We start from the raw sequence: 25,063 nt of genomic DNA, 5'->3' as shown, positions 1-25,063 counted from the left end.
ACACACCTTGCATCAGACAACACATACATTGAACACACACTTGCATCAGACAACACATACATTGAACACACGCTTGCATCAGACAACACATACATTGAACACACGCTTGCATCAGACAACACATACATTGAACACAAGCTTGCATCAGACAACACATACATTGAACACACGCTTGCATCAGACAACACATACATTGAACACACGCTTGCATCAGACAACATATACATTGAACACACGCTTGCATCAGACAACACATACATTGAACACACGCTTGCATCAGACAACACATACATTGAACACACGCTTGCATCAGACAACACATACATTGAACACAAGCTTGCATCAGACAACACATACATTGAACACACGCTTGCATCAGACAACACATACATTGAACACACGCTTGCATCAGACAACACATACATTGAACACACGCTTGCATCAGACAACACATACATTGAACACACGCTTGCATCAGACAACACACATTGAACACACGCTTGCATCAGACAACACATACATTGAACACACTGCTTGCATTGCATCAGACAACACATACATTGAACACACGCTTGCATCAGACAACACATACATTGAACACACGCTTGCATCAGACAACACATACATTGAACACTGACAGACGAGACAAATAACATTTGAGTGCTCCATTTAACTTTATTGAAAATACAAATAAGAAAATTTGAAAAAAAAAACCCCTATAAAACACCGGCAAGAAAACAAAACATATTACCATTTTATTCCAAATTTAATATTATAACACAATAATCTTACCTCCCGCACTCTTGCTTCTTTTGACCTGCAACAAAATCAAAACATGATTGTAGGAGAAAACGGTATACTTTTTAAAATAAAGTATGCAACAATAAAAACAATATTAAATGCAACAGGAATACTTTGTTGTTAAAGAACGGTAAGGACTTACATCATAAAGGTGAAAATGTTTGCAGCATACCCTCATGTCAAAAAGAGGGGTACAAAATTCTTCCAAAGAAAAAAGATGAATAAAAAAAGGAAGTCTCTCTCTCTCTCCCTCTCTCTCGTTGTTGTATTTTGTATTAATAGCGGTAGCCTTATCGGGGAACAACAATATTGCAAAACTCAAAATTTGACCGCTTTCAAATGAAATTTACTTTGCACATGAGCAAAAACAAAAATAAATGGGATACAATGAAAAGTTGCACTGAAAAAAGTCATGACAGAACTTCCAATGCTCCCCCCCCCCCCAATTTATGTTATTATCAATCCTTTTTACAAACTATTTCCAGTTTTGAAGCAAATAATTTACATAAATGATATACCTACCACAGCTTTCCTCTTTAGATCCTGGTCGTTGGCGTTGTTGTTATTCGCATTCAGATTGAGACTGCTGCTAACCTCCGTCGGTTTCCAACGCTGAAATTCACGTCTGTACTCTGACACTTTGGGAATGGCTTCTGTCTTGTAGGGGCCTAGCTCTGTATTACTCGTGTACACAATCTGGTTGATGTAAGCAAAGGCAAAAATATGGATGGAATGCTCAATGATTTAAAGTAAGTAAGTCTCAACAGCTCAAATGGTAGAGCACTCACTTCACACATAAAGGGATGGAGATCAATCCTAGGTGAGGTCAAGGTTTTTTTCTGACACCCCTGTCCATTCGGCAGTGATTGGGTAGCTAGGTCTATTAGACTTGGCAGAAAGTATTTGCACTGCCTAAACATATCACATGGAATATAGGCAAAGCCATTAAACTTAGATAACATCAGAGAAGATTGGGAGTAAATAATCTTGCTCAAGCAAAATAAAATGTAAGAGCGCTTCAAGTTGAGCTTGGAACAGTGATCGATTTTTCTAAAATTCCCTACCCGTTGCCTTAAACAAATCACACAGAATATATCATATCATAATCATTAAGGGTTAAATAGGTCAAAAGACCTTTAAATACCTTGACATATACACAGATATAAATAGATATATAATAGTTAATATAACAACGGAAAAGATAAATTTGATGGATAATATAAGAACACAACGTCGCAAATAAAAATCAAAAGTCAAGTTGGTGCATAAAAAAAATGTATCATTTTTCACTAAAGACGAGTTGACGATAATTGTAAAAAGAGAGGAGAAAAAATCGTATTCATTGTATTGAATACATACACCAAGGCATCGACTTTTCTATTAACAGCACTTTTTAAAGCATTTGCTGTTTCAACATTTTTTGGTATTAAAATCATATTGTGACTGTACGTTGGTTAAAAAGAGTTTTGTCAAATAAAAGCAGATCCATCAAACAAAGACAAAATGTCAACAGATATCAGAGAAAATTGGGATTTAATAATCTAAGAAAAAGAAAAAGAAAAAAAAAGGCAAAAAAAAAAAATAAAATAAAAAGACCCCTGAAAAATGAAAGAACCTAAGTTGGGCTTGGAACAATGATCATTACACACGTGAATATCATAAATAATGGACACACATCCTGACTTAACACTGTTATTCACAAGATTGTTTTCAAGTTACTTTTAAACTAATGAAAAGAATGACACCATCTGATCATGAAATGCAAATAGTCATATTTTGGTTTCAAGTTTCTCTTAAATGAATGAAAAGAATGGCACCATCTGATCATTTAAATGCAAAATAGTCATATTTTGTAGAAATCTTATTTACAAAATTATAATTTAAGACCCTTTACCTGTTCAGCTGCTAAGAGTGGAGATGCTTTTTTTCCATGTTTCCACTGGAATTGTTTCTGGTATTCTGAAAACTTCTTGATTGTCCTGGAAGGCGCCACTCCTGCTTTGTATTTCAGCGCATAATCTGCCTGTAAAAATACATTAAAAAAAAATTTAAAAAAATCAAGCAGATTCTTCTCAAAGCACCATTGGTGACCAGTGATCTCAAAATATTTTTTGTTTTTTTTTGTTTTAACCTCAGGAATGGGAGACACCCAATGTTTGTCGTCACTTTGCCAGTTTAGATTTATCTCCGTCTTATACGACAAAGTTATCTCACTCAAAACTGTATTATGTTCAGAAGAACCTGATGGTAAAAGTTCGTTTAAGGCCCAACGTATAAATTTTAAATTAAAAATAATCACATTCAGTGAGGGGAAAAAGATTTGTCTCTTAAACATAAAAAATGAAATAAATAAATTTCTTCATTCTGACAGTGGTGTCTCTGTCGAAATAAAATTTTGAATAGCGCCATACTGATGCTATGTATCGTCTTACATGTTAAGTGTTGCTATTGGCTTTCTACGCCTTGTAAAGTGCTTTAAGCACATTCAGTGGAAATTTCCCTATATAGGAATGATAAAATGATAAAAATCCTTATCTTCTCAGTTCACCTCATGAAAATCGAACAAATTGTTCATTTTCCATGATAGAACTCGAAGAGTTATTCATCCCCAAGGGATAATTTGTCCTTTGGGTCTACTCGAAGGGAAAACTGGAATATCCAAAACAATAGATGCAGTGCAGAGACGCAAAGAGAGCTAGGGCAAGGTGACCTGCTCAATGCCACACAGCGTGGCGAGCGGTTGAACTTAGTACCTTTCGGATATGGATGGAGTAAAGACCCAAAAGCTAAGCCATGCCACCCCCCCCCCCCCCTCCCCCCAACCACTCCCCTGTTCTTAGAACAAAATGAGCTCAGGTTTCAATCAAATTTTTACAGTATCTGAATTTTAGCCGATCGACTTACAGGAGCTTCTGGAGAAGCCTGAGCAATGCCTTTCTTCATGTTGGTTTGGACAGATTCATTCATGACAGACATGCCCACTTTCTCTTCTTTCTTCGAAACAGTTTTATCCTTTCTGGGAGCTTTGACATCCTCTACTGGCTTTTGCTTCCCGTGGGACTCCCCAAGGACGTCTTTCAGGTCTTTGTCTTTAAGAGTGGCCTTCACCTCATCAAGGTCGAGGGAAGTTTCCACTCTGGGTGCAGGGGGTGGTGACTGTGGGGTCATGGTGGATGTGACATCATCGTTAACTGACTTTCTTGGTGGAGACTGGAAAACTGGTGGGTGCCGTTCTTTCAACAACGGCTTCTATGGGGAAATAGACAATAATTAAATTAATGTTATTTTCTTTATCACGATTACAGAAACTAACATTAACAATGCTATGTGGTCTAGTGGTATGACACTCGCTTTTGGATCGGAAGGTCCTGGGTTCGAGCCTCGCGCTTGTCGCATATAGTCCTTGGAAAAGGCTCTTTACTCACTTCCTCTCACCGTACTCAGGTGTAAAATGAGTACCTGGCCGTTAACAGCGCTACCTTTGTCCGAAAAATTGTAATATCGCCTAACAGGCATTATGTTCCGTCCTACAAGTTAAATGTTACTGTTGACCAGGGACCCCTTGTAAAGTGCTTTGAGCACATTTAGTGGATATTGCGCTATATCAAGCTCAATTTTAAAAAAATGTTTTTGTCGAATCAGACAAGAGCATATCATCAAGATCATATAGGCACTAGTTTACAAGAGGCCTAGTATTTGATTTCATAGAACATTGCAAAGGTAAGAGAGCGAACCACACTAGACTCAATTCCAACATGCTTCAGAAAAATGTTTTGAGGTCCTCAAATGAATGGGTAGCTGGGTATGATTCAGATCTCACAAGAATAACTCTACAACAAACCACCGTCCAAGTGGTGAGGGGAAAAATATTTGTCTCTTAAACATAAAAAATGAAAGAACCACCCAATTATTGATGTCCATGACAATATAAAAGAATGGATAAAATCAAATTCCATAGGTCTTGAAACACAGTGTAAAGGCATATATTTAACAAACAAAACAAAACGAAAAAAAAAATATATATAGTAAAAAAATGACAAAATTACCAAAAAAAAAATAACAACATTAACAAATTCATTATATTGGTAAAATGAGTAAAAGGAGGTATTACATGAAGCTGAAGTTTATTCAATTTTTTTGAAGCATTAAATAACATCAAAGCTTGCTACCCTTCTGATAAGATGCTTGTATATCACAGTATAATCACCGGACAATAATTGCCATCATTAGTCAATCACTGCTATGCGGACAGAAGTGTAGAGTAAAAATAAATAAATTTGCTTGTGTGAAGCGAGTGCTCTACCAATGGAGCTATCAGGAAACCCTTTCCTTGATATAGGATAAAACAAAAGGCATCTTTCCGTGATACATGTATTTAAATCCCATCATTGTGACAGTTATTATTTTTTGGGCACTGCATCAGATGAAAAAAAAAACTTTGTTAATATGAAAACTGATGCATTCTGTCCATTCATACATTTCTGAGTCTAATTACTTTAGAACTTTTCAAATGTAAAAGCTAACATATGACAACTTCGACTTAAATTTTTTTTTAAACATCAAATTAAATAAAAAATCAAAATCTTTGACTTACAATCCTCTTTTGCATTCTGAGTTGTTTATTGGGTGGGGCCTCCTCATCCATATTCTCCTTGTTCTTGTAAATCTTTCCTTGGTTCTTTGGATTTTTGAGATTGTAGCGCACATTTTCAGAAAACTTGTCTTGTTGTCCTAGAAGGAGTAATCACAAAATGATAATGATAATAATAATAATAATAATAATAATAATAATAATAATTCAATAAAAAATAAATAAGGCGAAAACCTGTCAATTAACAGTAAGGTCTTACAATTTGTTTATCTTGTTTCCTTTTTATTTCATGTAAGATGTAATTCTAGTAACCGAATTACCTTTATACTTCTAAATTCCTTCTCAATTCTTACCCAATGGTTTTAGTGTATATAAAATATGCTAAGTTATATAGTATACTCTCCCTCTCTCTCTCTCTTGTTCATTTGCTGTTATTTATTGTTTTGATAAATATCTGAGCCAACTTAACATGTCAAAATTCTCTCTCTTTATCATATTACCTGTTGAATAAAACTTAAGATTCTAATTCTTAATTTTCAGAAAAGTGAGTGGAGCAGGCACTTATGTTGATAACAACATGAGATGAAGTGAGTAGGAAAGTGCCAGAAGACAATAGAGAATAAACATTTCGCGACGGTGATGGGGGTTTGAACCCGTGACATTACTGTTACAACAACTTCGCAGAGTTGTCGTACCAGTAAAGTCGCGGGTTCAAACCCTCATCACTGCCGCGAAATGTTTATTCTCTATTGTCTTCTGGCACTTTCCTACACACTTCATCTCTTGTTGTTATTCTAATTCTTGTCTACCATACCGACCTAACACCATATATTCAGCATCTCTGGTTGGGTTTTCATAATAGTTGGTGGAAAGGGAGGTTGGCGGTCCATCAAGACGTTTTTTGTGTTGGATCGGAGGTTCATAGGATACAGCTGTAATCAAAATAATAAATCGTGAGTTATGCGTCACAATTTGAAATGCGAGCAAAAATTTGTCTAAATTAGCACTGGTAGTGACATCTTTATAATTGGTAAATTAAATTTATTATTTGATTTTTCTTTCTTTAACAATACTATATATATATATATCTTGAATCTAATCAAAGTTGGAATAAAGACTGATACAGTACCAATGGGCATGATCTATATTAACTTTCCATGTGCTCGAGGTCATTGGATACATTTTAAAATGTGCTCAAAATGAATGACCCATTTAGTGAAAAGTGTTCACAGCTTTTTAAATATCTAACACCACGATTGGTCATTTGATTCAGCTTGACACATGGGTATGTTTCTAACATTTGTAAACAAAGCAGCGTGTATACATTTGTCAAGAAATATCCAATCGTGGACAGCAACAAATCATATGATTGATGACTTGGTTGGACGAAAACATGAATATAGATCGCTTCCATTAGAAGGACCTATTTCAGTGAACATTGTCATCTTGTGCAAGACACTCAGTACACATCATTCAATTCAAATGACCACAGGCCGTAATATGATCTTTCAGCATACGTAACACATTCCAAGTATTAATTAATGATTTAAAATGTGAATTAAATTTACGATATCAAGCTACGTTGACACGATTAATTCTCTAACTGTTTTATGAAATCTAAACCAAATCATCTCAAAATATTTACTTGAAAGAAAAAATAATTTTATAAACTATATTAAAAAAAAAAAAAAAAAATCAAAGTAGCATAAATTCTTCACTAACCCAAATAGTAAATTAATATCACTAGTTTCCGTGTGTATAAGATACTAATATATTATTTTATTGAAAGATGTATACAGATTTTTAAAAATCAATACAGAGATTAAAAGATTCATGCATTCAGTCTTTTAATGGGAAATCATGCAAGTGAATAATAATTAAAGAACAACAAATGAATTTCCAATAGAGCTGATATACATTCATTACAATTATTTATGCGTATAATATATGAAATATTGATTGGCAATGTATGTACATGCAATAACTAATACACGATAGCAAGCAAATAACTTCCACAAAAAACAAAAACACAAACAATACCTCACCCCCCCCCCCCCCCCCAAAAAAAAAAACAAAAAAACCCAACGAAACAAACAACCCCCCCCCCCCCCCCCTCTCCCCCAAAATAATAAAAAAAAAAAAACAAAAAAAAAAAAACAATAAAATTTTATTTTTTAAAAATACAACAACAACAACAAAATAAACAAAAGAAGCATGCAATACTATTTATCTATTATTTTTATTTCTTGTTGTTGGAAGAGAGGTTAGATGAGCAGTCAGTTACATTTTTGATGTAATAATTCACAATTAATTATTATCTTATGATCTCCAAATACAGTATAAACTTAATAAAGATGAAAACACAATATAAATTACAAGTCTATAGCTAGCTTTTTGAAAGACATAAGAAGTTTAAAGAGGGAAAATGAACAGTAAAGTGATCACGAACCAATTACAAAATCATTTATATGTCTTGAAACAGAGAAATTAAAATTCTCATATCAAAAACAAAACAACAACAACAACAACAACAACAACAAAATAACTTGAGATTTTATAAAGCGCAATATCCACTAAACGTGCACAAAGCTTTTCATACCAGAGTATATAATTATATTATACAACGCAGAACAAAACAGTAAAGAGACAATGAATTTGTTATTAGAGATATTTTCCTAAACGAGCTTGGATATTGGAAAACTATGAATTAAAAAAATATATATATATCGTCCGTCAATTACATACCATTAGTGAAAGAAACTGAGTTTGCTTTAAGTAAGTCTGAAACAATTCACTTCTTAGATTCAAATCTTCAAACTAGTTAACCATCATTTTCATGAATCTTATTACCACAATGTACTGGGGTATAAAACTGAGATGTTTTATTGCTTTTTTGGTTGGTTTTATTTTGATTATCTTAAGTAAAAGGTTGAGCTGTGAAACTTTTAAAAGAAATTGATGAGCGCAAAGACATAAACATGTACTTTTTGTTTACAACTTGTTTAATTAATTAATTATTTTTTTTAAACAAAAAAAAAAAAATGGGGGCAGCGTGGCTCAGCGGTACGGTCTTTACTTCGTACCCAAAAGGTACCGAGTTCCACTACCTGCCCCGTTGTGAGGCCTTGAGCAAGACACCTCGCCCTAGCTCACTTTGCGGCGCTGCACAGCGGCTGACGCCTGGGTTATTCCAGTCTTCCCTTGGAATAGACCCTAAAGACAAATTTCCCCTTGGGGACGAATAAAGGGAATTTATTTATTTATCATTTATTTATCAAATGAATGCATTATGTTTCCTTTATGGCTGAATAAATAAAACCAACAAAAAACAAACAAACAAAAGTTATTAAAAAACTAAAACCAAAAAAAAAAAAAACAACAGCCCACTTCCCATTATTAGAGTATTGTTAGATCTTTAGTTCTTAATCCTAAGTTTTAGTAAGAAGGGTCTAGGCATGCATAACTTTGAAATTCTGTATTGCGAAGTACCTCCTTCCCAAATCTCTCTTAATTTTTTTACATTTGACATGGAATGATTTACAATAATTGTTGAACTTCCAGGCAAAAATAAATGAGTTCAGGTGAAAGGTAAAATATAAATTTACACAAAATTTCAACTAAAACCAAAGTATTCTCTCCAAAAAAAATATATTTAAAAAATGAATTGATTAGAATTCATAATTGAACTCAATGTGAAACTTTAAAAAAGAGTGAAACTATATGACAATGTTGATATAAAAAAGAGTGAAACTATATGACAATGTTGATACACTCTGACAAACCTAAACGATTTGAATCTATTCCAGCCACGTTCTTCCCCATTTGCCCATCTACATGCTGTGACTCATGGGGAGCGAATTGCCGGCTGTATTCAGTTGTGTTCTGTGAAAGTTGATTCAATTTCAAATTTCAAGTTACAGAGATGACGAGTAAACTGGTTAATTCCAAAAATAGATAGATAAGTAATCAACTGAAAATTGAAATGAAATACCGCATTATCCATATTAAGCGCACTCACTTTAATAAGGCCCATGGATCTGGGGTTTACCCTGGCTTCTATGGCATGAAATGGCAACAGTAATTGCTTGCTACCCTTTGGATAGGATGCTAGTCTATTGCAAAACACTTTCCACCAGATCTATCAGACCCCACTACCCAATCACTACTGGGTGAACAGAGGGGGTCAGAAAAAAGGTACTGACTTAAGCTAGAATCAACCTCAGTCCCTTTGCTTGCGGAGAAAGTGCCCTATCAGCTGAGCTATCGGGACCCCAAATAAAAAAAAAAAGGCACATACTTTTTCAACGGCCTCACATGCATGATGCAGACAATGATTAATGATAGTACAAGCAATATAAACCACTACATTTTTGGTGATACATCAATAGAGTTACAATTGTCTGCCAATATCCATAGCAGAGTTTTAGCGTTTGTGATCCATCAATAAAGTATGTGCACATCAGCCTGTGCATTTGGTGCACACCAGAGCTGCCAAATGTGCAGTGAAGTATGTGCACATCACTCTGTGCATTTGGTGCACACCAGAGCTGCCAAATGTGCAGTGCTCCCTCTCTTTTGTTTTCATCTTGATTAGGTCAAAGTCATAGGCAAGTTTCAGTTCACAGTTCAATTTTTTTCTTCTTCAATGTGTCTGTAATAAATTAACACACCCTTTTGATTCAACTTTCTAAGTGTACAGTACGCTTGATAAGGATAACACAGTATTTAGTAGTCTTCCACCAGAGTATTATTCCTTGGGATGATTGTGATTAGATTTGGGCACTGTTACTGGTACTGTAATTAAGTGTGAATTTGAAAGAGATAAAATAATAGCATAAACCACAAATTTCTCCGATATGTTGAATTTTTCTCTTCTTTCTAATAAAAACAAAATATTAGAGTTTAGAGAATGGTTTCCTTTACCAACATAAAAAATATATATGGACCTTTATATATTTCACTTTTTTTTTCATTTGGCATAAATGATATAAATGTGGTCAAAACTTACTTGCAATTCAGAAAGGATTTTTTTTTTTAATTTATAGAATAACATAACCGCAGACAGTGCTTTTTAATCTATTCATTTTTATTGATTTGTGGTAAATGTCTGCATAATGTGAATCAGGCCCAGAAATAAACCCAAACTGTTGAAGAAAAAAGGAATTAATTGGTAGGGAGGGGCTATGAAATGATGGATAGATTACATGCTTATAATTTTGCTATCATGTGCTTTTGTATTTTACTCAGAAACCTTTTTTTATCCTAATAGACGGTATAGTGAGTTATAATGACATAATATTGATCCTCTAGACAATCAAGCATCAAAATTTTTCATGTGACTAGCAGCAAAGCATCTATTCTCTAAATAAGCCTTATTATAAGGAGTTATCAGAACTCTTAAGATCAATCAATCTTTATCTTAAAAGGTTTTGTTTTTTAAAAATCTAAAACCTGCTCTCAGATTTACTCAGTGTCAGTGATGTTGATAATAAATATTGGGTAGATTGGTAGAGATAGAATTAACAGTTGACTATATTTGAAATTCTATGATCAAACAATCACTACAAACCGATTGCCGTCAGCAAAATTCATAACCAATGAATGAAAATGATTCTAATTAATAAGATCAAAACATAAATCTAAAACATCATACTCTGTTATTCCTTTATATTAATCAGGTTAGCACTCTGTCTGGCCATTGCCTCTGTGCTCTACAAAACCCAAAAACTGAATTGAAACAATTATGGATTTAAAAGCACAGAAATGAAATGGCTTGTTAATGTAAAATGTTAAGTTTTCAAAACTCAATTTTGATCTACACCGAAGAAAACATTCATTTATAATGATTGATTGTTGGGAAAGGAGAAAAAAATTGGCTATGGGTTGCAGTTGAGTAAGACGGGCGCTACAACAAGGCATGCAGGTGAGTTTTCGGGAAAAGCAAGCACTGGAAAGAGGGATTATATTCAACTTTAATCGATTCTACACACAGGCACAAACAGACGATTTGCCAGCAGGATCTGATGCTTGTTCTGGTTTTGGTGTAAATGACTGGCTGCGGAAAGACTCATGCCAATTATAATGCTTCTTGTACTCTGACATTCCCTAAAAGAAAGGAAGGAACATTTAGAATTAGATTTTACCTCAAACAAAACAAAAAGACATGAAAATAAAAGTAGACTGTGATAAAATGACTGGTGAATGAATATTTTCACATTTGAACTTATACAAATCAACGATATAAACTGTGAATCAAGTCTTCATAAGCGAGCAATAATTTACATACACTGTGAATGATGTATGCTAAAGCTGTATGGGCCATACAAAAGTTGTTTACAAGCTACAACATTAATAGCTTATTGCTAAAATAAGTTGCCATTATGATTGTTGTTAGATTAACTGCTAATCAACTGTTACTGTTATCTAGGATCATAAATAAATTGATCTTTGATTGCAATTGTTTTTCCAATAGGTGGGGGGAGGGGGGATAGGGATTGACAAATTGCAGCCATTTTCTCTGTTAAAAGTAAATAACTAAATAATTATAGAAGTTGTAGTCCTAATAAAAATTGAGTGTGTGCGCAAGCGTGTGTGTGTGTGCGTGATGTGTGATTATGACTCCATCCACAAGAGAACTTGCCCTACATAGACGATGAGCCCATTCTACCTGACTATTTCACCCATAGCTGGAGGTCCTCCTCCACATTCACAACGTTGGAAGAAAACAAGTGCTCATCCTACACCTGCCTTGCCGTTCTGGCTCATTTTTTGTTTGTGGAGTTGTCCATCCCCTAAATACACTAACAATTCCTTTTTCTCTATGCACTAATTTTTTAAAAAATTGAATCCCAATGACTATCTTTTTTTCGTAGTGTTTTTATGCACCTCCGTTGACGGTGTACCTTAACAAATCGTTTTTATACACCTCCATCACGCATGCTCATTCCACCCAATTTCATCAGCGATATTGTGTTTCTGTATTTGGCACATGGCGAAAGTTATATTGCCATCTGTAGGATGTTTTTGTTAATAAATTTATATAAAAATAATAATAATCTAAAAAATCCAAATATAAATCCAGAAAATAGAATTTGTATTAAAGGTAAAATAATGTTTTAGAAAGACCTTATTAAATGTGATAAACAGTTAGATGGCTCCGTAGCGCAGTGGACAAGCTGTAAGACTTTAACCTTGAAAGTACTGGGTTCGATTCGGATTGCAGACATTTTTTTAAAAGTTTGCTTTATTGAGAAAGATATCATTTTTTGTTTTTTGTTTGTTTTGTTTTTCAAATACTTTTTATCATGTTAAAAAAAATATTTCGATTTTAATTTTCTAAAATTATTTATATTTGAGATCAGCATTTGTGTGCCATGTTTCTTTTTACCTTTGATTTTTAAAATTATAGTTATTATTCTTTAACTTATTATCATTGTATAAACGTACATCGGTAATCACTAATAAACAGCGTGCTAAACTACAATCTAAAACTATTCAAACCTTATCGACGCATGCAGCAACATTTTCATTTTCATTAATTAACCATCACCGCCAACGGAGGTGCATAAAACGGTGTGTATTTGTACACCTACAGGAGGTGCATAACAACGCTACCATCTTTTTTACATTTATGATTTTTTTTTTCCAGGGCAGCGGCCAAAGATCCTTTGCTCATAAGCATTGTCTGCTGTGGTTAACGTCGTCATTTACCAGTATTTCATGCTGTCTATTGCAACATCACAACCAGTTGTTTAAACTGACTACTTTCGATAATGCAATAGATCAGGGAATTATTTCCCCCCTCATTTTGCATGAAGAAAAATGTGAATTTCATGTATTTACAGATCAATGCACAATTGCCTGCAAGCATCTTTTTCGTAGTTTACATCTTGTTTTGGGAGTTTGTAGACAGACAGCCATTTGAATTTGACTTTTTGTGATGCAAATCCTTCAGTCCCACAATGTCAAAGTGCGCAACCCATTTGAAAACAGCAAAACAAACCTAAAACGAAAACTCTAAACAGAAATGAGAAAGTGAGCAACTCATATCGGAATTTACTGAATATAAAATTTTCTTTCGTACAGGCAGCCACGTCACATATTTAAGTAAAAGCAATTCAATGGCTTACATGTCACCTTTTTACTTTACTTTTTATAAAAAAATAACTTGATTTTGGCGTCTTTCATTATAGTTTTGGAATTTTGATTTTGAGATCTCAAACTCAAACTTTTGACTCAAAAGTGACCCTAATCTTCTTTTTTAATTTTAAGACAGCAATGTGCATCATGCATTTTCAATATTTTCAAGAATGCACCCGTAAATTATATTATTTATTTATGATATAAAATTTAAATCCAGATCAGCTTTGGCAGTGGAGTGAGTTAACCGTTTTCTCTTATCGACCATCATGTCATGTCAACATGTTTGAACTTGAAAGTTGAAGATTTGTGATTCATAAGTTCGTAAACCTATTTTTCCCATTTTACGTTCCTCATATGTGTCATAGAACGCTTTTTAAAGATATATAAACATTGTAATTATTGCATTATATCCTGGCGAAAGCAATTACCTTAAATTGGACTGGCATCTTGAACTCTGACTTCACAGTTCGAGTTGCAAGAATAGAACTTGAAAATTGAAAACAAACCCTACGGAAGAGACAATTTCAGCGTCTAACGCGACGCGCATGCTCAGTTAGCAAATTGGGAAAGAAAACAATACGATAAGCAGGACCACTAAACTTTTGTTAGATAAAGGTCCTAAATCATTTCTTGCGAATAAATGTTGTGCCCTACCTTGTCAATCTGGTGACATGTTTGGATGAGCCAGACCCCAATTAGTTATTTTAAAGATATTGATTAATGCATATCGATTCAAACCCTATAAGTAGTGCTGACAGCAACCCACACAAAGATATAGATGCAGTTTGAAGCATAGATAAGTTTGAAGTAAGCAGACTGAAGATGATGCGCACGTGATTCATGTTCACTGTCAACGTTATAATTCAGGGACTTATAATAATATTATTTCGTTTTGGTCTGGAACAGCACAGAATGACGAAAGTATAAATTAAAGAAATAATTATGCTTACTGTTTCAATTTGTTTTATCTTCATTCCATGATTTTTAATTCCCAGCGGTTCCAGCGAAATATCACGAGTCCTTGAATTATGTGCGGCTATGTGGTCTAGTGGTATGACACTCGCTTTCGGATCGGAAGGTCCTCGGTTCGAGCCTCGCGCTCGGCGCATAGTTGAGTCCTTGGAACAGGCTCTTCATTCACATTCTCTCACCGTACTCAGGTGTAAAATGAGTACCTGGCCGTTAACAGCGTTGTCTTTGTCCGAAAAATTGCAATATCGCCTAACAGGCGTCATGTCCCGTCCTACATGTTAAATGTTGCTGTTGACCAGGGACCCCTTGTAAAGCACTTTGAGCACGTTTAGTGGATATTACGCTATATAAAAGCTCAATTTAAAAAAAGTGTTATTATTATTATTTTTAAATTATAACGTTGATGACAAGCTAAAATCGGACGTTTTGTCTGTTGATAAACGCACACATTTTACTGATACTGTCCAAAAGAATTCTAGTTGCACACGTTAATTTTTTTTTTTACTCCACAAATTTGATTTAGTTGCGCCCAAGAGAAAGTCTGGATCTTCGTTCAATAGGATTCAATAGTCGTAACGTCACTTCCTTCCAAATGAAGCATGTAACTTAGCAACACTGGCTCTAAACTATCGGAACAATGGCGGACGCCCGTATGAAGTATTTCTCCATCGAGCATAAAAGCGTATCCAGAGGGAAAAAAAAACCACATAAATTTGATCATGTTTTGACTTTTACACATTCTGATCACAAGGCTTATGAAAAGTTCTAGCCAGCATGAAGAATAAAAAGTAATGATTTTCTTTGTTTAGAACCAAGATGTCCGCCGTTGCCGAGTGGCGTGACATCAGACTATTGAATCCAATTTGGCTTTCCACTTCCCACGACTTTATGTCTTCAATCCGAGCATCAAACACGATGTGATCCCATCGCTTGCAACAAGAGATGAAGTGAGTAGAAAAGTGCCAGAAGACAATAGAGAATTAAAAAAAAAAATCGCGGCGGTGATGGGGGTTTGAACCCGCGACCTTATTGGTACGACAACTCCGCCTTGCCGGTGAGAGTGGGACTCTACCGTGTGAGCTATCCACGATCCCTCGCTTGCAACAACTTACATCTTTGTCGTCTTGTGCTATGGCACTCGTCTTATGATCTATAGATAGTATGCGCTTGGCTAAGAAGCTCATAACATTGCCATCCGGAAGTATAACGGACCAACACACAAAAGTGTGTGTATCCATGAACGTTTATAGTCAGATTAATTCAGTGAGCATTACTCATAAACGCGGATGGCAAAAGACAATAACAAAGACCTGAGTGACGTCATCTTCGAACTATCTATAGGTCGCGGGTTTGAGTCCATCTGAGTCTTTACTCGCAGTGAACGATACTGCGTTTTGTTTCCCACATTTGACCTCCGATGGGGTCTCCGAGTTCGAAATGGCCATTATATCTTAATAGGCGGCCTGCCAATAGGAAAACTCTTCCAAACAATACCAGATTCAGAGCAGGATGTTTTCAAACAAGCTTAATTGTGATAAAACAGAGGCCTTATTCATCGGTTACTCAACGTATAGATCTAAACTAGAATAACTATATATCGTTAGGGAACAAAGAGAGTGGATGTGGCGGCGAGGCGGCATCGGCTAAGGATTTTACAGCGCGGAGAACGCACGACAAAAAGACACATAGTGAACGCGGGGGCGAAGCGGAATTTCTGCACAAAATTTTCAGTTTTCAGTTCAGTCGTCAAATTCAAATGGATGAGGAAGATAGTTTTACGTTGTTAATGTTATATTGATTGAGCAGACGACGTAGACATCGACACCGATTTTGGGTACACGTGAGAGATCGAATGCGACGCGTCGTTTCCGCTTCAAATTTTATTTAAGCGGCGACTGCATTGCATGCGTGTTTTTTGACGCGCGTGATACGCGCGTATTTAATTCGAAAAACGCGTCCACTCTGTTTACCCACGAACAACCATTAGTTAATTAGGTATTCGTGCGTCAAAACAACGCCTCAAAAACGCGGATACGACGCTGACGTTCCGCTACCGCCTCGCTACCGCGTCCACTCTGTCAGAGCCCTTACGTAAGCCTATAGATACCACTATTTCTCAAGCACATAAAGTATTTTAAAAATCATGGATAAATCATCTGCTTATATCAATCAGATCCCAACAAATTATATCCTTTCCACTTTGTAAAATAGCAGCATTGTCTGACCTTATATATAAAACTAGAAGTCTTCAACAAGTCAGTAATTTCATTAACATTTTCAAAGCTGGACTATTGTTATTCTCTGTTATTTATTTTCTTACTTTTTTTTGGACCTCCTTAAGGAAAAAAAGATGTTTACATAATCCCCAAAACAATGCTGCCAGCATTATTCTTAGAAAGAAAGGAAAGATCAACGCCTCCATCTTCATGCAAAACAACTTCACTTACTGCCCGTTGAGCAACGAGCGATAGACAAAGCGGTAAACCCATGGTCTGTTAATGCAAGAATAACACAGCTCTGGTACATGTCAGCAATCTTCTTGAGCTGTACAAGCCCCAACGGACTCTTTGCTCGCTGCCAGACACTTCCATAAAAAAAAATTCCACGCTGCAGAAAATTGATGGTGAGCGGCCATTTCAATACTTTGCGCCCCCCCCCCCCCCCCCCCCCAAAAAAAAAAAAAAAAAATTCAAAAAATAAAAAAATAAATAGTAATCACAATAAACAATTAGATAATTAAATAAGTAAATAAATAAATAAATAGATATATAAATCGATAAATAAATAAATAGATAAATGAATGAATAAATAAATAAATAGATAAATAAATAAATAGATAAATGAATAATTAAATAAATTATTAGATAAATAAATAAATAATCAAATAAATAAATAAATAAATAAATAAATAAATAAATAAATAAATAAATAAATAAATAAATAGATAAATAAATAAATAGATAAATAAATAACCTGCCTTCTGATTATTTTGGTTTGAAAACCAGTTAAGGCTTCTTTGTTTGAATAAAAAATGTACCCAATCACATAGTGTTAGTATCAGTATCAGAAAATCACTCCAATAAAGCCGATTCACCAAGATTCACGATTATGAATTAAAGACTTGAAAAGTTTAAGGAAACTGAAAAAAAACCCATCAAAAAAACAAAAGACAAAAACGAAAAAATAAACCCCAACAAATCAACAATCAAAAACAATTTTTAAAAAACGCTCTCCTCAATTCAAGCATTTATTTTAAGTCAATTTAAATTTAAGTAGGATAAGGACCACCGGTGCATAAAAACTGTTTTGAGGCGGTACGCCCAGCATTATTATACAACTACTACTAATACTAATACTAATATCATTCGGATTGAAGGCAAGGACACATACGACTTAAGCACGACTTATTATTGTTCTTTACGTCCTCTTCCTCCGCCTGAGTTCCGATGACGATACTCTCCACTGGAGAGATGGTAACGGTCTTATTCTTTTCCCTAGGCCCACCGCACTCCACCGGAGAGATGGTAACGGTCTTATTCTTTTCTCTAGGCCCACCGCACTCCACCGGAGAGATGGCAACGGTCTTACTCTTTTCTCTAGGCCCACCGCACTCCACTGGAGATATGGTAACGGTCTTATTCTTTTCTCTAGGCTCACCGCACAGTGGCATGGCTTTTCAACATTAGACCTTAGTTAAATCCGACCTGAGACGGTTTGGATTTTGGAGCCGCTCGCAAAGCGGACGATGCCGTGATGTATACAAAAGTTCCAATGTCTGTTTGAGAATGGGAGAGAGGTCTCATCAGTAGAAATTAGATTGTTCCTCAAGTCGGACTTTTTTTGGGGGGGTGGTTTGAAAACCAGTTAAGGCGCCTTTGTTTGAATAAAATAACAAAATGTACCCAATCACATAGTGTTAGTATCAGTATCAGGAAATCACATAGTGTTAGTATCAGTATCAGGAAATCACTCCAGTAAAGCCGATTCACCAAGATTCACGATTATGAATTCAAGACTTGAAAAGTTTAAGGAAACTGAAAAAAAAACCATCAAAAAACAAAAGACAAAAACGAAAAAAAAAATATTAAAGAATCAACAATCAAAAACATTTTTAACCCCCCCCCCCCCCAAATAAAAAAAAGAAAAAAAAGTCAAATAAAAAACAAAAGCAAAACAAAACAAAAATAAATAGAAAAACCAAGACCCCCCCCCCCCCCCACCAACAACAAAACAACAATCAAACAAACAAATAAACAAACAAGACAGCAACCAAAAAGAAATATAAAAAATAGAAAGCAAAGAACAAACAAAAAACTAATCACACACACACACACACACACACACACACACACACACACACAATACACACACAAATCAAAGCAAAACAAAAACAAAAAACAAAAAAAAACAAAACAAAAAAAAAACAAAAACAAACGCTCTTCTCAATTCAAGCATTTATTTTAAGTCAATTTAAATTTAAGTAGTTAAAAGACCACCGGGGCATAAAAAAAACTGTTTTGAGGCGGTACGCCCAGCATTTTTATACATTATACAACTACTACTAATACTAATACTAATATCATTCGGATTGAAGGCAAGGACACATACGACTTAAGCACGACTTATTATTGTTCTTTACGTCCTCTTCCTCCGCCTGAGTTCCGATGACGATACTCTCCACCGGAGAGATGGTAACGGTCTTATTCTTTTCTCTAGGCCCACCGAGAAAAGCTCCAAACTGGTGAAATCTCGACGGATCATCCACAGCGCTCCACAGTCTAGGGCTGTCCACCCAAGAGGCAAATCTGCGGAGAGGAACAAGTTTTATTGAGCACCAATCGAGCTTAGATCACGTGACCCTAAAAAAAAAGAAGCAAGAAACTGTTAAGGTAGATATTTTATATAATTTTACAGGATTTGTAAAAAAAAAAAAAATAAAACAAAAATCGAACAAATTAAAAATATATTTATAAATATCATGAAAGTTATGCGTAGGCAAATTATGCAGTAATAGAATATCATTTGTGACCCTCATGAAGTTCTACAATAAAACATCAAGTTACAGGGTAATAATTATTGGCCTGGCCATCGAAAACAAAAGAAACAAGATAATCTGGTAAGAATTAGCATGGAACTCGACAACACTGATGCACAAACAATATTAACCGGACATTGCGGACATTAATTTAGCACTGGAAAAATGAGAAAGATGGCAAGAAATGATTTGTAACACTGACACGACTCACAACACAGCAAGAACGCGTGGGCAACCATCAAGAAACTCAATCCTACTGAAACAAAGGCCCAACCAAGAGTAGCAGCGGTGACGCCAAAGAAAGTGGCAAACCAGTTGATCCAGAATGGAAATCCAAAACACAAAACACGAGGCCAGGTGAAAGTGAAAGAAACAAATCGAGAACTAGCCAAACTTGCTGAAGACAGCGATGATCAAATAGAACCATTCACTATCAAATAATTGAGTTATCCGTGTAGCCTACCTGGTATGACATTCGCTTTCGGATCGGATGGTCCTGAGTTCGAGCCTCGCGCTCGACGCATAGTTGAGTCCTTGGAAAAGGCTCTTTACTCACATTCTCTCACCGTACTCAGGTGTGAAATGAGTACCTGGCCGTTAACAGCGTTGTCTTTGTCCGAAAAATTGTAATATCGCCTAACAGGCTTCATGTCCCGTCCTACATGTTAAATGTTGCTGTTGACCAGGGACCCCTTGTAAAGCGCTTTGAGCACATTTAGTGGATATTGCTCTATATAAAGCTCAATTTACTTAAAACCAAGAAGAGCAGTCGAGCTTCACGATATCAGCATAGTAATCATCAAACACTTTGGAACTGCGACACGTAAACGGATACAAACCCTATTCAACAACTGCGCTGCATCATGAACAATCACGAAGGTAAAGATCCAGAAAATAGAAAAAAAGATGACGTTCAGTTTCTCTCCTTAGCGTCCTACACAAATTGGATTCAGTAATCTGATGTCACGCCGCCCGGCAACGGCGGCCATCTTGGTTCTAAACAAAAAAAATCATTACTTTTTATTCTTCATGCTGGCTAGAACTTTTCATATGTCTTGTGATCAGAATGTGTAAAAGTCAAAACATGATCAAATTTATGTGGTTTTTTTTTCTCCTCTGGATACGCTTTTATGCTCGCCGGGGAAATATTTCATACGGGCGTCCGCCATTGTTCCGATAGTTTAGAGCTAGTGTTACTAAGTTGCCATGCGTCATAAGGAAGGACGTGACGTTACGACTGTTGAGGAGTATTGTACGAACGCATAATACCAGCTCAAATCACCAGTAGACCCACAGCTATCACCCGAACACGCTGGATTTCGACCAGGAAGATCTTGCTGTGACCAAATACTCAGTCTGACCCAATACGCTTCAACAGTCGTGACGTCACTTCCCTCGTAATGACGCATGGTAACTTAGTAACTACTCTAAACTATCGGAACAATGGCGGACGCCCTTCTGAAATATTTCTCCGACGAGCATAAAAGCGTATCCAGAGGGGGAAAAAACCCCATTATAAATCTGATCACGTTTTGACTTTTACATATTCTGATCACAAGACATATGAAAAGTTCTAGCCAGCATGAAGAAAAAAAGTACCGATTTTCTTTGTCTAGAACCACGATGGCCGCCGTTGCTAGGCGACGTGACATCAGTCTATTGAATCAAATTAATCGAAGATGGGTTTGAAAACAAACAAATCACTTTCAGGAATAGAACAACCGCATACCAGGACATACACACACACACACACACGCACACACACATACAGACAGACATACACACACACACACACACACTAAAATACAAAAATACAAACGAGAAAGTGACACCAGAGACCCTCTCTATGACCATATACCATCCCAATCAAAGGACTAAAATCAAGTAGTTTTATGTTATACGAGTCTGAGAGCATTCATCCCGACCATGCACCCATGTACAGAGTCCCTGCTTGCAGATAATGGGGCAGCTACAATAATGACGCCAACCCCCCCCCCCCCCCCCCCCAAGAAAAAAAAAAAAAACAAAAAAAAAACAAAAAACAAACAAACAAAAAAACTCATGTGGAACAAAACAATCCAAAAGAAAGTGGGTAACACTCAACCGTGCAAGAACTAAGATGGGGAAGACCGAGCAGAACATGTTAACCCTCTCCTTATCAACAGTAGGAAAATCGTCACATTCGTAACGATACAACCAACATTTTTCTAATTCAAATTTCTTTTGTTCATCATAAAATTTAAAGAAAGTGAACAGTGTGTTATAGAGCATGTTTTGCTGAAGACATTATGTATCGCAAGAACTTACTGCTATTGTGTCAGACAGAGTGATAAAAACTATATTTTTGTGTAAGTTGGGTGTGAAGTTTTGGGGAAAATCCTGAAAATGGCTGGTAAGGAGAGAGTTAAAATGGTGACTTTCTACGAACAGTCAATGTACTTGTGGACCCTCAATGCAGACTATGGAACACATTCTCTTGGAATGTAACTTGGCACTGACTTAAGAATCATGCTTACCAACCTTCAATGGCCAACGCTGGAATAACGAAGAAAGCTCGCTATACCGTTCAATACATAAGTTGATTGAAGTTCCCCACAACCTTGCACCTGCAACAAGCAACAAGGGGAAAAACCAGAGGACACGCAATCACAGATTCCAAATTCCACGCTCAAGAGTGCAATGTCATGAGGAGACGTTATTTTCTTCCATCAACGATTAGAATGTGGAACAGTCTGCCTGCGGATGTAGTTAGATCTGAAAACCTTAACTAATTCAGAGACAGAATCGCTTCTATGCCACTCGAAACACTAACATGCACACCAAAATATGCGAAAATACACCTTAGGTGGTTTGCAGATATACAGGAAGAAGAAGAAGAAGAACCGTTAGCCCGGAGCCTACGAAATTGATCCAGAACTGATGTGAAACGATGTAAACTAAATTTTAAGTATCTTTGGACACATCAATAAATGGTTTAAAAAACAAAACCAAACGAGAAACCAATGAAAAATATATTTTCATCATTGTTATTATCATCATTATTATCTTCAGAGACAAAGCATATATGTGACCAACCGTCTCAAAACGGTAATATATCAAGATGTATTCGATGTTTAAAATTCAATTTTCAGCTTATCGTCTAAAACTTGAGTCAAAAATAAATACTTTCTTGAGATGACATTGAGCAGTTTTGTTTCTTAAAACTCAAAATCTAAATAAATACATGTATTTTAATTTATTTTTTAAACTCATCAGCTCGACTGTGATCTCGATTTTGTTAATTTAGTTTACTACTCCAACATAATACCGGATTGACGCGCTCGGTCACAATTAGAGATACACAGAAGGTAAAGGGAATCACAGATCATTTTGGATGAAGGCACGGGCACATGTAACAAAAGTACGATTTATTGTTCTTTTTGTTGCTCCCCACAGCGTGTGTTGCCACCGTGTCACTCTCTTCTTGCGAGACGGCGATGCACTTCTTCTTTTGTTGTCCGGGTTGATGGAGAAATGCTCCATAATGTTGGACCACTGCCGGATCTTCCACGGAACTCCATAGTCTAGGCTGATAGTTGGGGCCGTCAACTAAAGAGGCAAACCTGGGGCGGAAAGTTAAAGGAAATATTATAATGATGGTATGAGATTGGTTAAACTACTCACCAGTTCTATCGACCAGCTGAATTTATGTGTAACATTGAACACCAGACAACTAAGGAAAATGACATTAAAGAAAGGGTGTTGCCGTTCTTTCCGTTTCGAAAACATTGTCGTTCTTGTCATATGCAGAGCAGAGTTTGTGCAGCTATGTGGTCTAATGGTATGACACTCGCTTTCCGATCAGAAGGTCATGGGTTCGAGCCTCGCGCTCAGCACATAGTTGAGTCCTTGGAAAAGGCTCTTTACTCACATTCTCTCACCGTACTCAGGTGTAAAATGAGTACCTGGCCGTTAACAGCGTTGTCTTTGTCCGAAAAATTGTAATATCGCCTAACAGGCGTCATGTCCCATCCTACATGTTAAATGTTGCTGTTGACCAGGGACCCCTTGTAAAGCGCTTTGAGCACATTTAGTGGATATTGCGCTATATAAAGTTCAATTTTTAAAAAGAGCCATTTCCATGTCATATGGGTCATCTTGTCCGATTTGCTTGTGTTTACCTTTATCTTTGTTCTCTGTAAAAGACACTCAGAGGGCTTTGCAGATTTTGTTAGTAAATAGGCTGGTTTGATAAAATTCTTCTTCTTCTCAGTGCAGATGGTTTAACCCTCTCCTTACCACCTATTGGAAAATCGTCACATTTGTTACGATGCAACGGTCACTTTTCTCATCCAGATTTCATTTCTTTTTGCTATAGCTATAAAAACTTGACATTCTGTAATAGAGTTCATTTTGTCCAACGATATTGTGTATAGAATGTGCTTGTTGCTTTTCTGTTTGAGTAAGAAATGTCTGTTTTTGTGTTGGGTGGGTGTGAAGTTTTGGGAAAAATTCTAAAAATGGCTGGTAAAGACATGGTTAAAAGACTCTCAGAGGGCTTTGCAGATTTTGTTAGTAAATAGTCTGCTTTGATAAAATTCTTCTTCTTCTTCTCATTGCAGATGGTTTAACTCTCTCCTTACCAGCCATTTTCAGGATTTTCCCCAAAACTTCACACCCAACTACAACAAAAATATATTTTTTACCACTCAGACACAATAGCAGTAACATTGTTGCGATAAATACTTTCTTAAGCAAAACATACTCTACAACACACTGTTCGTTTTCTATACATTTTATGATGTACAAAAGAAATTTGAATAACAAAATTGTTGGTTGTATCCTAACGAATGTGACAATTTTCCTATGGGTGGCAAGGTGAGGGTAATTATGGAATTCCTCCGATTGGTGTATTTTAAACGTTGGATTAATTCAAAAAGGCCTTATTTGAGAATGGATCACCTATTGAGCTTTATTGAGCTTTTATATAGCGCAATATCCACTTAACGTGCTCAAAGCGCTTTACAAGGGGTCCCTGGTCCACAGCAACATTTAACATGTAGGACGAGACATGGCGCCTGTTAGGCGATATTACAATTTTTCGGACAAAGACAACGCTGTTAACGGCCATGTACTCATTTTACACCTGAGTACGGTGAGAGAATGTGAGTAAAGAGTCTTTTCCAAGGACTCAACTATGCGTCGAGCGAGGCTCGAACCCAGGACCTTCCGATCCGAAAGCGAGTGTCATACCACTGGACCACATAGCCGCACCTGTTCTATTACAACTACAAAACACTATTTGTAATACAAAAAGGCGATAATCCGCTCTATATAGGAACTAAATAACAATGTGAAATTGAATGTAAGCTTCAATTTAATTACGAAAACAGATAGAATGGGCGTTTCGGGTTTCCCCCCCCCCCCCCCTTTTCAACAAACAGGATGAAGGAAACACTACAGATGAAGGAGCTATTGTGGTAGCAAACCTCCCCCCCCCCTCCCAAAAGAAAACCAAAAACATCCACACCGTGGATAGCTCA

The 25,063-nt window shown here is 36.1% G+C and overlaps 2 protein-coding genes across 4 annotated transcripts in view; both read right to left on the bottom strand.

Moving 5' to 3' along the window:
- The window catches only part of LOC144974446 (nuclear protein MDM1-like), a 32,375-nt gene extending 18,308 nt beyond the window's left edge, over positions 1 to 14,067 (bottom strand). Inside the window, exons 1-8 of one of the 2 annotated variants that reach the window (XM_078917323.1) lie at positions 13,963 to 14,067; positions 11,383 to 11,497; positions 6,211 to 6,324; positions 5,396 to 5,532; positions 3,706 to 4,050; positions 2,696 to 2,824; positions 1,324 to 1,497; positions 793 to 817 (exon numbers count right to left, since the gene is read on the bottom strand). In XM_078917323.1, the coding sequence (XP_078773449.1) occupies positions 793 to 817; positions 1,324 to 1,497; positions 2,696 to 2,824; positions 3,706 to 4,050; positions 5,396 to 5,532; positions 6,211 to 6,324; positions 11,383 to 11,497; positions 13,963 to 13,980 (1,057 nt within the window). In that variant the 5' untranslated portion in view covers positions 13,981 to 14,067. Of the gene's footprint in view, positions 1 to 792; positions 818 to 1,323; positions 1,498 to 2,695; positions 2,825 to 3,705; positions 4,051 to 5,395; positions 5,533 to 6,210; positions 6,325 to 9,174; positions 9,275 to 11,382; positions 11,498 to 13,962 lie in introns of both variants that reach the window. The other variant, XM_078917324.1, reaches the window with a different exon arrangement.
- Positions 14,068 to 18,736: 4,669 nt separating this feature from the next.
- Positions 18,737 to 25,063, bottom strand: part of LOC144975620 (uncharacterized) — a 7,102-nt gene continuing 775 nt past the window's right edge. The window contains exons 1-2 of one of the 2 annotated variants that reach the window (XM_078919785.1): positions 22,903 to 23,087; positions 18,737 to 19,311 (exon numbers count right to left, since the gene is read on the bottom strand). In XM_078919785.1, the coding sequence (XP_078775911.1) occupies positions 19,086 to 19,311; positions 22,903 to 23,063 (387 nt within the window). In that variant the 5' untranslated portion in view covers positions 23,064 to 23,087 and the 3' untranslated portion in view covers positions 18,737 to 19,085. Of the gene's footprint in view, positions 19,312 to 22,902; positions 23,144 to 25,063 lie in introns of those variants that run through there. The other variant, XM_078919784.1, reaches the window with a different exon arrangement.

Source organism: Berghia stephanieae, chromosome 6, assembly GCF_034508935.2.
Source record: "Berghia stephanieae isolate SIO BIC M18660-M18661 chromosome 6, UCSD_Bste_1.3, whole genome shotgun sequence".
Classification (NCBI taxonomy): domain Eukaryota; kingdom Metazoa; phylum Mollusca; class Gastropoda; order Nudibranchia; family Aeolidiidae; genus Berghia; species Berghia stephanieae.
This window is presented reverse-complemented; position numbering and strand designations above follow the sequence as displayed.